General features: G+C 44.7%; 1 protein-coding gene across 1 annotated transcript in view; it reads left to right on the plus strand.

Annotated features, from left to right (window-relative positions):
• Positions 1–5,475: 5,475 nt before the first annotated feature.
• The window catches only part of EIF2B3 (eukaryotic translation initiation factor 2B subunit gamma), a 94,386-nt gene continuing 86,683 nt past the window's right edge, over positions 5,476–13,178 (plus strand). Inside the window, exon 1 of the mRNA XM_082228877.1 lies at positions 5,476–5,530. Coding sequence (XP_082085003.1) covers positions 5,501–5,530 — 30 coding nt within the window. The 5' untranslated portion in view covers positions 5,476–5,500. The remainder of the gene's footprint in view (positions 5,531–13,178) is intronic.

A 13,178-nucleotide genomic window follows, 5' to 3' on the forward strand; every position in this document is an offset into this window, starting at 1 on the left:
TAATCCCTCTGGTGTATACAGTATTGTGATCCTTGAAATTGATGCTGCATATAATTCTTTTAGCCTTATTCTATGCATGACATTGTAGACTGGGCTAAGTGACCATGGCTGGGATTTCCTTCTGAGTAAGCATGTTCAAGTGTTGTCCTGACAATTTCCTCTCATGAGTCCATGGCAGGTGTGTACATGTGGTAGTTCACTAACATTGCAAGAACTATCTGTTTATTACTGATCTCGGTTTCTTCTTCTTCTTTGACCACTTATCACTCCATAAGAAAGTCTAGCTTCTTACCACTTGTCCACTTGTCCAGAGCAGAAAATTATTCTGCCATTTGAGTGAACATAATTAACCTGAGATGTGTGAGTGCGTGCCTGTGAAGAGGCAAGACACAGATCAGGAAAAAAAGTTGGGGTAATGCCAAGGGAATTGAAAGCAACCACCACCAAAGAGTTCAAAGCCTCCTCAGGAATTTTTGCTCAAAATGAGATTTATGGGTAATGTAGTGTACCCAACACATTCTTCCTTTTTCAGGGGCAAGAGGATTTTGTTCCATTCATTGTGGTAGCTTATTGTAAATTACCACAATAAGTGGAACAAAATCTTTTGTCTCTGAAAAAGGCAAGGCTCCAAAATGTGTTGGGCACACTCTATTTGCCACAAACCTTTTCAGTGTTTTCTTCTTTGTTTTTTGGAGACAGAACCAACACACCCATCATATTTTTGTCTTCAGGCATCCATGCTGCAACCACTCCAGACACATATGCACACACTGATCCTTCCTTAACTTTATTTTATTTTTAAAATTTCTATGCCACCTTTCAATATCAATATTCACAGAGCAGCTTATGCAATAAAGTTTAGTCAGCCTGCTCATATTTTATATGATAGAATTTTGTTTTTACTCTGTTTTTCTCTACAATAGATTTTTAAATGCTCACCATCTGTAAAATATCTACCCAGTTGCCAAAATGTTATCAAACATCTCCTGAATTACAGCCCTATTTAAAGTGCTGGCAATTGCACAATTACAACCTTGTTTTGCCGTTTTGATCACTGCCCTTCCTGTTGCTCTGTAATCATAGTTAGGTAAAAGCTTTGGTCAGTGACCAACCCTCACACGGCCTCACTCAGTGCAGCCTCCCAAGTTGGCAGGGAGCAACTAAGTACTATTTCCAAACAAATTGTCAATTGATTTTTCACCCACCTTAAAGTAATTTGGCCCAGTGCGAGGGCCACACATGGAGGCAGAGCAGCCCTTCCTTGCTCCCCCATAGAGATCAAACAGCTGGCTTAGCCTGTGGACTGCCTGGAAAGATCAGGCGTGGAGTGTGGTGGGTGAGGGGAATGCCCACCCCCAGTGAATAGGGAGACACAGCCTTGTGGAAGTCTTCCCTCAGGGCCTGTCCGGAGCAGTTTCCTGTGCTCCTGGTTCCACCACAACACAGAAATGCAAATGCAGGAAGTGTCCTTCCCGTTAGCCCACTGCAAAAGCTGACTGTGCAATCCATCCACATGGGCTGGTGGAGGGAGCGGCAACACAGCCAGAAGCACTTTTTGCAAGGGGGCTGAAAGTTAGAAGCCCTGCTGAACCCACTAATCTGATCTTCAAAATCAGGGTATTTTTGCACGTGTTCACATTTATCCCTTTCATCCCCTTCCTCTGTTATCCAGCCCTACCCGCCCCACTCCACTCTCCATGCTGCTTCAGTGTAAGCTCATTGCAGCAGGCATCTGTGCTCCTCTTCCTCCTCCTTCCTGTCTTAGATTTAACATTCATTTTGGATTCCCTTGACACAGAATCCATGCTCCAGAGTTCATGCTCCTTGATGCCATGAGGACACCGCAGGAACCGTCAAGCAGGGTGGAGAAACTCCATGTTTCATGCAACCAGGCCTTCGGTCTCTGACAAGGGCAGCCCCACCATGCCTAGGTGACTGGCACAGCATCCGATAGTGTGCAATGATGTCTGTCATTCACCTCAAATCCTCACAGCTCAGGCATGCTCCCAATTAAGTTTATTGAAGAAACAGTGCTGCTTGTGCATGCATGCTTTTCACAGCTGCCACTGATGCTGTCAGCATCAAAATGTCAGCTCATACTTTTAACATGGAAAAACCACTGTTGTACATCCAAAGTCACCACTGTTGTGGATGCTTGTTAGCGCATTTACTTTGGTAGGTGGCCCTTATCACTCTACTCCTATTTCTGTTTGCTCCTCATTTGTTTCAGGTGGCCCAAATGATACAAGCATGTCTATTCCCACTGATTGATGCATGCTGAAAGCAAATCCCAAACTGAAACAATCCGATTTGGAGGAACTGTCTCCACACTGCTCATGTGTGAGGGATTATTCTAGAGACCGTATGCGGCATATACATTAATTGAATACTTTAAAAAAAAAAAAAAACCTCATAGGGAGGTCTTATGCAAGACCTCTTCATCACTCTTATGCAAGCCTTATGCAAGTCAGGTAAATATTCTTATGCAAGTTCTCAGTATTGGAAATGGAAAGGGGAAATGAAAATGGATATCGCCCCCAATCAACCACCACCACAACAAAGCCTCAATTTTGCACATTATGAAACATAGTAATTAAGGCTGGTGATGTTTGTTCTTGTATACTTCCAGGGATTTGTTCTTTTTAAAGGTGTGTGCGCACAGGTAAATAAATACCTGTGCACATGCCCAGAGCATGAAAATATAGTGGAGGGCTGAGAACTGAGAGGAGGGGCAGAAAGGCTCCACCCACTGGTATGGATGACATGCAGGAGAATAGCAATGAGTATCCATGACTTAAAAAAGAGGCATGTGAGGAAGCTAATGTGCCGAACTTGCACACATTACAGTCAGATCTTTACAAACGTTTGCAATGTAAACCATTTGTAATATAAGGCCCTTGTCTGGAAGTATACCAAGTAAATCTACCAAACAAGGAGAGTCCCCCCCCCCCCACTTTCCTAGTTTGGTTGTGTGAATCATCTATCTGCTAGATTCAAGTAATAGTAGTAGTAGTAGTAGTAGTAGTTGTAATTGTAAGAATAAGAATAAGAATAAGAATGTTAATAATAAATTTTATTTTTTTACCCCGCCCACTCTGGGCGGCTTCCAACAAAGACCAAAAATACACTAAGATGTCACACATTAAAAACTTCCCTGAACAGGGTTGCCTTCAGATGTCTTCTGAATGTCAGGTAGTTGTTTATCTCTTTAACATCTGGTGGGAGGGCGTTCCACAATAATAATAATTTAGTCCAATGTGTCAGATGGAAACATTTTAGCAACAGGGAGAGGGGCCCTCCCTGAACAGAGGCTTAATTCAAAATTTCCTGGAGTTTTTTGTTACGCATTATGGCAGGTGTCAAGAAAATAATGGTCCACTAAACTTCTTTAGATGACTAATAACTTATTCATATTTTGTGCGAGGTACCATAGCTTTGTGGCATGTATACAGCTCCAACATAGTTAACATTAAAATACTTAAGGAAGTTATATTTATATGTACATGGATAAGGCCCTCTACTGTTCTTTGGGCTACAAGCATTTTTGTCTCCGTCTGCTGCCACCATCCAGTTACTCTTCACCTCATTTGTTTAAACAGTTGCTCATGTACTGGGGCAGTGAGTTCCAAAAGCCCATTAGACTTAGCACGAAGCCATATTTTATTGAATTCATTTGGAATTTAACATCTACCTTGAATTTTGCTGACTTTAGGATAGATAAGTAGCAATTCCTATTAATTTTTGTACAAAATGTTATTTTATATTATAAATCTCCATATACCAAAATAGAGTTTGGGGAGTTACTTTATTTTCCCCATCCGCTTCTGGTGTGTGTGTGTTTGTGTGTGTTCCAGTCCTTCTCTCCCTCCTAAGTCCTCAACATTAGGAGCACATCCCATTCAACTCAATAGAATTTATTTCCAAATAAGTGTACTTACAACTGCTGCATGCTTTTCTTTCTCTTTCTCCCCAAGCCATTTTTGGTGTTAATTATGTTTTTCATGTGAATCCAATAATCTTCTTGGCAAGTAGCGAGTGGGGGGTGGGGTCTACACATTAAAGGATCCACAAATCTTGCCAAGACTGGCAATATTTGTTGAAAGCAGGATTCTGATTCCTGCATGTTGGGACAGCACTCTATTTTGGGTCTGGCTGGGAAATGAGACACAGTGGGCACATCTTTTCTTTCTCCCTCTCCGTTTTCTTCAGCCCCCTCCCTCCCAGGATGGAGTCTCACCCAGTAATGGGGCGAGAGAGAAAGCGATTCTTCCTGTAGTTCCAGACAAGCTCACATGAGAAATCCAGTCCCTCACTGGGTTCCTTGGCACAGACAGGCATCTCAGCTGTTGATCAGTGATTGATTGATGGCCCCTTAGCCATCAATGGGGCCTGGGGGAGCAGAGGCGGGTACCAACCAGCTGGATGAATCACCCTGATCAGGATGCGTTCCCTACCCCCCTTGGCTTGTCCAGTCATGCTGAAGCTGCTTTAAGAAAAGGTAATGATTATTATGAATCTTTGGAATGGATTCCTGCTCCAAGTCCCCCTCCACACACCCTGCTGTCTGCAGCGTGAGGCATTCCCATGATAACCATCTGGCAGACTGAAGCGCTGCTGAGGAAGTCAGCTGGTTTGTGGGTGAGGCACCCCAGTGAGTCTGGCTTAGGTAACACGTCCAATTCCTCCGTACAGACAGGGAGTGGTGAGTAAGCAACTGTGGAGTTGCAATTTTGGGGGCAAGGGGTGTGTGCGCGCTTGTGCGTGCGCTCTCCTCTCCCAGGCCAAAACCACCCACTGTGTGGCCCCAGGGACGTGTCTGTGTGTGCAACTGCATGCCTGCACGCCTGTGCATGTGTTCAGAGGCACACACTGCTTTGTCCTCTAGAAGGCATACACACAGAGATAGGATATTTATAACGCTACTACAGTGTGATGTGCTGGGAACTAACGAGACTTTCCACAGAGATGTTTCCTTGTGGAAGTAGCTCTGAAGTAGCTATAACGTCCACATAGTTCTGAAGTCACATCAGGGTACCACCCTGCTAAGGCTAAGTAGGCCTGGCTCTGCTGAGGGCCGGATGAGTGACCTTCTCAGATCCACAAGTGACACAGCCTTGGCTTCCATGACGGAAGAGAGGTGGGGTATGAGCACGAGAAAATACAAGAGTAAAAAATAATATAGATTATAAAAAGGATAACTTTTTGCATTGGTCTCCTTGCTGATTACCGTGCCCTGGCTTTTATCCTTTAATCTTATTTTCCTGTTAATTTTACTATCAGTATTAAGAAGAGGATAGGATACCTAAAGTAACATGATTATACCAAAGTGCTTGTCGGAAGTTATCAAAATGATGTCATGTAACACTCCAGTTTATTCCTTGGGTGCCAGCAGGCTGCATGAAGCTGCAGAAGTGATATTTGCACTAACCTTTTGTATTATTATGCTCAGGTTTTTTTTAATGCACTTTCTCCGCCATTGCCCGGCATTCTTCATGGTCAGATGCCTGCTAAGCTTCTTCCTCACAAGCAGGTGAGTAAAGGGCGGGTGGGGAGGTTGAAGCTATTCATGCCACTAATTAGCAGCCATTTTTCTTTAGACTGAGGGAAATAGGAATGTTTCCCCCCAGCCAACCGGGCCCCAGGAATGAATTGGAGGCAAACAAGCCAGGGGATAAAGGGGTAGGCGGGTGTTTTCCTGCCTCAGTTGGCAACTGTTTCCCTAATAAAAAGAGAAACATACTTGAGGAGGGGGCTGCAGGCCCTAATTGGAAGGAAGGGGATTAGAATAGTGAAAAGGGGGCTTCTCTCTCTCTCTCTCTCTCTCCTGTATACAGGATCCCTGAGTTAATGAGAAGAAAGGGCTTTTGGGGGTGGATGGAGTCAGCATGCAGGGGTGCAGGCCCCCCTCCTTCCTGATACAGCTCAACTGCCACTCCTGCCACCACCCCATGGGAGAGAGGATGGCCTGATTTAGGAATGGGGATTGTCTGAGTGGGCTGCACCGGTTTTGATCTGGCAAAGCAAGAACCAAATATCAATAACCATGTGCCTTGGGAAGGGGAGGGGCCCAACCTCTGGTGCCCTCACTTGGGAGTTGGTTTGATAGTTTTTTTGAAAAAGCGTATGAAAGGGAGATCTTGGGAAATGTTTCAATCCTAGAAAGTTTTCTGGCTGAGGGAGTGAGTAGCTGGGAGTTAGTCTGCTTCCACAACAGGTGTTTAGTGTGGAATCCGCCCTGCCTTAGGTGCTTATATTTCACCCTCCTGTTTTTCCCCTGTGCTGCTTCTGTCTTTCTTCTTACCACAGAAAGTCTGGCTTTTTTTTTAAGGGACAGTTGTAGCTGCCTTGAGCGCTACTCTAACTTCTTATTAAAGATGGATATTTTTACTTTATTTATTGAAATACTTGTATAGTACAGTTTCATTTTAAAAATAGTTAGAACAAGTCCAATTGAGGCATTCAGTGAACTGTTTCATCTGTCCTGGATCAGTTGTGATGTGAGGATGTAGAAAAACTGCTTGAAAATGTGTGACTGACAAACTGTCACCCTTTGCCCATCTCGGCTTCTGAAAGCTAGTCATGAGGGTTGACTGGGCAGGTATAGGGAGTGATCAGTGCTTCATTGGAGGTGGGGGAAGTATCATTCTCCTTGAAGGAGGTGGTGGTCATCCCCTTCTTAAGAGGTCCCCCCGGACTTTAAAGTGCTAAGCAGCTATCACTCAGTGGCGAATGTCCCCTTTGGGGGCAAGATGCTTAAGAGGGTGACATGGGAGTCATTTTGGACTCACAGCTGTCCATGGAGGCACACGTTAAATCCGTGTCCAGGGCAGCTGTGTACCAGCTCCATCTGGTACGTAGGCTGAGACCCTATCTGCCCGCGGACTGCCTTGCCAGAGTGGTGCATGCTCTGGTTATCTCCCGCTTGGACTACTGCAATGTGCTCTACGTGGGGCTACCTTTGAAGGTGACCCGGAAACTACAACTAATCCAGAATGCAGCAGCCAGACTGGTGACTGGGAGCGGCCGCCGAGACCATATAACACCGGTCTTGAAAGACCTACATTGGCTCCTGGTACGTTTCCGAGCACAATTCAAAGTGTTGGTGCTGACCTTTAAAGCCCTAAATGGCCTCGGTCCAGTATACCTGAAGGAGCGTCTCCACCCCCATTGTTCTACCCGGACACTGAGGTCCAGCACTGAGGGCCTTCTGGCGGTTCCCTCACTGCGAGAAGCCAAGTTACAGGGAACCAGGCAGAGGGCCTTCTCGGTAGTGGCACCCTCCCTGTGGAACACCCTCCCACCAGATGTCAAAGAGAACAACAACTACCAGACTTTTAGAAGACATCTGAAGGCAGCCCTGTTTAGAGAAGCTTTTAATGTTTGATGTATCACAATATTATAATATTCTTTTGGAAGCCGCCCAGAGTGGCTGGGGAAACCCAGCCAGATGGGCGGGGTATAAATAATAAATTATTATTATTATTATTATTATTATTATTATTATTATTATTATGGCGCTTGGTGCAGTCTCACTCAATGCACATTGTTTAATATCTGGTACAGTGGTACCTCGGGTTAAGTACTTAATTCGTTCCGGAGGTCTGTTCTTAACCTGAAGCACCACTTTAGCTAATGGGGCCTCCAGCTGCCTCTGCACCACTAGAGCATTATTTCTGTTCTCATCCTAAAGCAAAGTTCTTAACCTGAAGCACTATTTATGGGTTAGTGGAGTCTGTAACCTGAAACGCATGTAACCTGAAGCATATGTAACCTGAGGTACCACTGTACTTGTTATTCTACTTGTTTATCCCAGCTACCTGGATGTAGGTCTTTCAGTGGCTCTTTAACTTTGGCAAAAGGCAAATTTTACTGCATGCACCTAGCACAACCTTCTCTAGCCTGGTGTCCTCCAGGTGTTTTGAACTACAACTCCCATCAGCCTAAACCAGCACTGCAAAAACGTCTGGAGGGTACCAGGTTGGCGAAGGCTGGCCTAGTACAAGACCCAAGAGTAAGTTCCCTGCCCATATAGTCACTTCTGCACCTAGCAATAAATGCTTCTGGTTTTCAACGTTATGCTCACAGCAGATTCCAAAGAAGATTTATTACTGCATACTATGCCCCTGCCACTTTGGACAAGTCCCTGGAGTTTGAAAATAATCAAATAGGAGTAGGGACAATGGTTTAGGGAAGGCGCCCAGGGATAATATTAGTATAATATTATGAGAGCCAGTGTGGTGTAGTGGTTAAGAGCGGTAGTCACGTAATCTGGGGAACCGGGTTCGCATCTCCACTTCTCCACATGCAGCTGCTGGGTGATCTTGGGCCAGTCACACTTCCTTGAAGTCTCTCAGCCCCACTCACCTCACAGAGTGTTTGTTGTGGGGGAGGAAGGGAAAGGAGAATGTTAGCCACTTTGAGACTCCTGAAGGGGAGTGAAAGGCGGGATATCAAATCCAAACTCTTCTTCTTCTTCTTCTTCTTCTTCTTCTTCTTCTTCTTCTTCTAGTATAGGGCAGAGTGCCTCAAATTCGCATCATTCCCAGAATTACTTCTGGTTGATTGCTACCAGGCATTTTCATCTGCCCAGAAAGTTTATGAAAAAATTAATGGAGTGGTGGCTGCTGGTGGTATCTCAGGCTATTTTCTGTACAACCCACATTACATTTGGGACCTCAGGGTCCCATACAGAGTTCTCCCCACTTACCCCATTTTAACCTCACAATGCCATCATAAGGTAGCTTCGTTTCACAGTGAGCTTCATGGCTGAGGGGGATCCCTGGTCCTAATGTGGTAGGGGCTGCCTCATGCATCCTGGCAGCAACTCCTGTCTCACCTGGGCACTCTTAGGGCCCGGCTGCTGAAGTCCAAAGAACCAAAGAGTGAGTGAAAGAGGAGAGACCACTGCCCCTGAGCCCATCAAGCTTCTTGTCCTCCCTTCAAGAGCCACATCGTAAAGCTGGATTAAGCCAGATCACAATAGGGTATGGGAGAGGGATCACTATTTACCACTTCCACATTGAGAGTTGGACCATAAAGAAGACTGATCGCCAAAGAATTGATGCTTTTGAATTATGGTGCTGGAGGAGACTCTTGAGAGTCCCATGGATTGCAAGAAGATCCAACCTACCCATTCTGAAGAAAATCAGCCCTGAGTGCTCACTGGAAGGACAGATCCTGAAGCTGAGGCCCCAATACTTTGGCCACCTCATGAGAAGAGAAGACTCCCTGGAAAAGACCCTGATGTTGGGAAAGATGGAGGGCACAAGGAGAAGGGGATGACAGAGAATGAGATGGTTGGACAGTGTTCTCGAAGCTACCAGCATAAGTTTGACCAAACTGCGGGAGGCAGTGGAAGACAGGAGTGCCTGGCGTGCTCTGGTCCATGGGGTCATGTCATGCTGGCCACATGACCCGGAAGCTGTCTGCAGACAAACGCCAGCTCCCTCGGCCTATAGAGTGAGATAAGTGCCGCAACCCCAGAGTCGTCCGCGACTGGACCTAACAGTCGGGGGTACCTTTACCTTTAGGAAACACAAAAAAACCACATGGCAGTGTCAAATCTGGAAGGGAGAAGATACCTGAACAGGAAAGGCCCATATGTGGAAGTGACAGTCAGTCAGGACTCCTGTACCTTGAACAGTGGCTTGGCTGACAGAAGTATGGTGCACTATTCCTTACAGCACCACCTGCATGCTAAGTATACCTTTGTCTGTTGCATAATTGTCACCTAAGTATACCTTTGTCTGTTGCATACCTGCCTGGAGCAGATAGTTTAACAATTCCAAATAGGAACAGCTGGGAGCATCCTGGGCATTGCTGTGGGTCAAGAGGTGGGTCTGCCTCCTCACCTGCACAGAACAGTCGCAGGATAGATCCTGTACCTGTGAGAAAAGTAACCTATCGAGAAAGTAATGGGAAACAGGAAGCAGCTGGAGCACATAGCCCCTGAATTTGCATGCACAGTAGGCGTGAGGAAGTAAGCAGGAGTCTGCAGGGACTTTGAGTACACTTTGAGTATGGGGTCCTCGCCGCGGGATCACATTCACCCAGTGTTATGCCAGCTGCACTGGCTCCAAGTGGAGTAAAGGTTCAGGTTTTAAGGTTTAAAGCCCTATACGGCCTAGGACCCTCATACCTACAAGACCACCTCTCCTGGTATGTCCCATGGAGGACCTTACGGTCTTCAAATAAAAACATCTTGGAGATCCCGGGCCACAGGGAGGTTAGACTGGCCTTGACCAGAGCCAGGGCTTTTTTGGCCATGGCCCCGATCTGGTGGAACGCTCTGTCACAAGAGACTAGGGCCCTGCGGGACTTGACATCTTTCCGCAGGGCCTGCAAGACGGAGCTGTTCCGCCAGGCCTTTGGCCAAGGCATAGTCTGACCCCCCCTCTCTCCTTCTGTAATCTTCATAGAACTCTAACCCAATGATTGCCATTAATTTGATTCTGAATTGATTCTAGAATGTATTTTAATTAATTGACTGTGCAATTTTATGTACACTGTGCTATTTTTACCTGTTGTTAGCTGCTCTGAGCCCGGCTTTGGCCGGGGAGGGTGGGATACAAATAAATTATTATTATTATTATTCCCTCTCTTTTGGTGATTGTAGTGAAACACTGTGTCCAGCCATCGCTTGTTCTGTTCCATATGATCCTGCAAGGCAAAAGTATTCATGACTGGTCAGTAGGGTTGCCATATTTCAAAAAGTAAAACCAGGACACCCCAAAAGTTGTTTTTTTAGGAAGACTCCCTAACCCGAAAGTTGTACTGGTCAACAATGCCATTGGCTGGAATGGAGTGCCTCATATTTGGGGGAGGCAGCACTCCCTGCTATTGGGAGGGGAAAGTGTTGGAGCAATACAGTTCAGAAAAGACACAGTATTCACACATGACAAAGGGGTGTAGGATCATGGGAGATAATCAGTGCAGTTATGCATTAGATTAGATGAGAGCAAATGTTTTACCACCCACCTATCAAAAGGTGGCCTAGAGGGTGAGCCAGATCTGGACCTGACCCACCGGACATATCCATTTCCTAACCTCTGCTATTGTGTAGGATTGTACCCTATGATTCTGAATTTCCAAATGCGTGTTATGTACCAAGCCCAAACGTCTTTGAATTAAAGAAAGTTTACTATTTCAAATTTTCCACCATTCCATATGGAGATGAAAATGAATTTTGAAACATCAGACTCTCATGTGGGATGGGGATTCCATTTTTGGCTGTACTCTAGCACAGACATGCTCAGGAGACTTACATTGTTCAGAGAGCTTCCAGATGTGAGGAACCTTGAAGAAATGAAGTATTAAACAAAAACAGTGAGAGCTCACTCAGGAGAAATACTGGAGATGGACTGCCTTGCCTAACTGCCATTAATTCATCACATTTGCACAAGCCCTGCCTAAATGTTATTTAGTCCTGATTTTGGCCCAGATAAACACAAGGTGGTTTTTTTTTAAGTTGTCAGTTCTGTCATTAATGTACATCTTACAATATGGAAAAACATGTTTGCATATGTTTTAATTTCTTTTTTAAACATTCAGTTCTATAGGATCAGCAGAAGCATAACATTTTTGATTGGTTCACATCATAGCTTGACTCTTTTTTATGTTATGACTTTTGGAAACATTAAGTGATTATTGCAGAGCATATATAAGCATTCTGCATTCCCATATAGAAGGCACTTGGGGAACCACAGCTCGAAACCATTCAGCGATGAGACCCAAACTGCTGTTATAAATACAAAATAACCCCATTTACAGTACTTCCATTGGCTATATTAAAATTTACATGCAAATATACTGCAGAATGTGAGGCTATCCCTCAAAATTACTTCTGTTGCCTAATTTTGGCCTTTAGACAATCCATCTATAGTCTCTCTAGGTAAGAACACAAAGTATGGGCAGGATTCAGCAACTAAGCCCCATAAGTAGAAGCACACAAGGATTTCCACTAGCGCAATGGTGCTTTCCTCCCACATCTCCCCCCTGCATCCCCATTTCCTCCCAAATTGGCTCAGGAGAACCCCAAGAACAGTATGCAGGGGGAGGAGAGGGCAGATCGTTCCATCAGGCAAGAAGTTATGTTTGCGATATTGGAGTAATCTGCTTAAAGCTAAAGGGCAGCACCAAGATAGTAACTGGTTCTGAACTTTCATAGGCTAGGTTTCATGAGCCGATGCAGGAAATGAGAACTCCTAATCCTTTGGGAGCCAATGCATGCAACCTATAATATCTAGGTACCAGGTTTTTTGGGGCGGGGAGTGTGTTTGTTCTTCATTAAAATAACTCCTTTCCATTTTACTCATTATATCCAACCTACACATACCCAAGTGACATATTGCTTGCTACCTAAACATACAGTCCACTTGGCAAGATTACCGTACATGTGGAAACTCAGTAGGTTCTAAATTACTCTGCTCTTTTGCCTTGTGTCGTCTCTCACAATGTTAAGCAAAGTTAAGCTTCAGCAGAGATTCAGCCCCTAAATGTTATGTTCTTGGTCTTGCTTCAACTGTTCGACCTCCCTTCCCACAATAAGCTTCTAGTTATCTTGGGAATGCTGTAGTCAAGCGGCTGTACTGAGTCTGGTTTTCTGCAGACCAGGAAGCAACAATGACATTCTGGTCACTTCCAGACTGTATTTCATGGGAAAGAGTTAAGCGCATACCAAAGGTTTCTGCAATTAAAGTTAATTAAAAGGTTCAGTCACCCTAGTGCAGCAAATCCACTCTTAAAAAAGGTTGGACGTTTTGTGATTTGGAAAGTGATAGGGAAATGCATTGAAAAGAAACAGGAAGACCCCAGAGTGGCAAATCAGGAAGAATGCTCAATGTTATATAGCCACCCTTCAAGCGAAGTAAATGTTCAATAAAGACAGGATATAATCTAACTTCTGTGTAAGGTTTCTGCAACCAAATCATGTTTCTGGAGTGCCGTTCCCAGAGAGGCTCACATGGCACTGATTCATGTTGTGGGCTTTCTGTGCCAGGTAGACCCTTTTTCATTCCCACAAGCTATTAGGAAAGTCTTTTTAGTAGTTTTTAGATCTTTGGCACTGCAGTTTCCTGTGTCAGTTTTTTTTAATTGTTTTTATATTGTGCTGTTACTCTTTGTTTTAGAGTCAATGTACCGTATATATGCTTCCTGTTTTCTAATTTTGCTATCTTCTC

Source organism: Podarcis vaucheri, assembly GCF_965113315.1.
Source record: "Podarcis vaucheri genome assembly, chromosome: 6".
NCBI lineage: Eukaryota > Metazoa > Chordata > Lepidosauria > Squamata > Lacertidae > Podarcis > Podarcis vaucheri.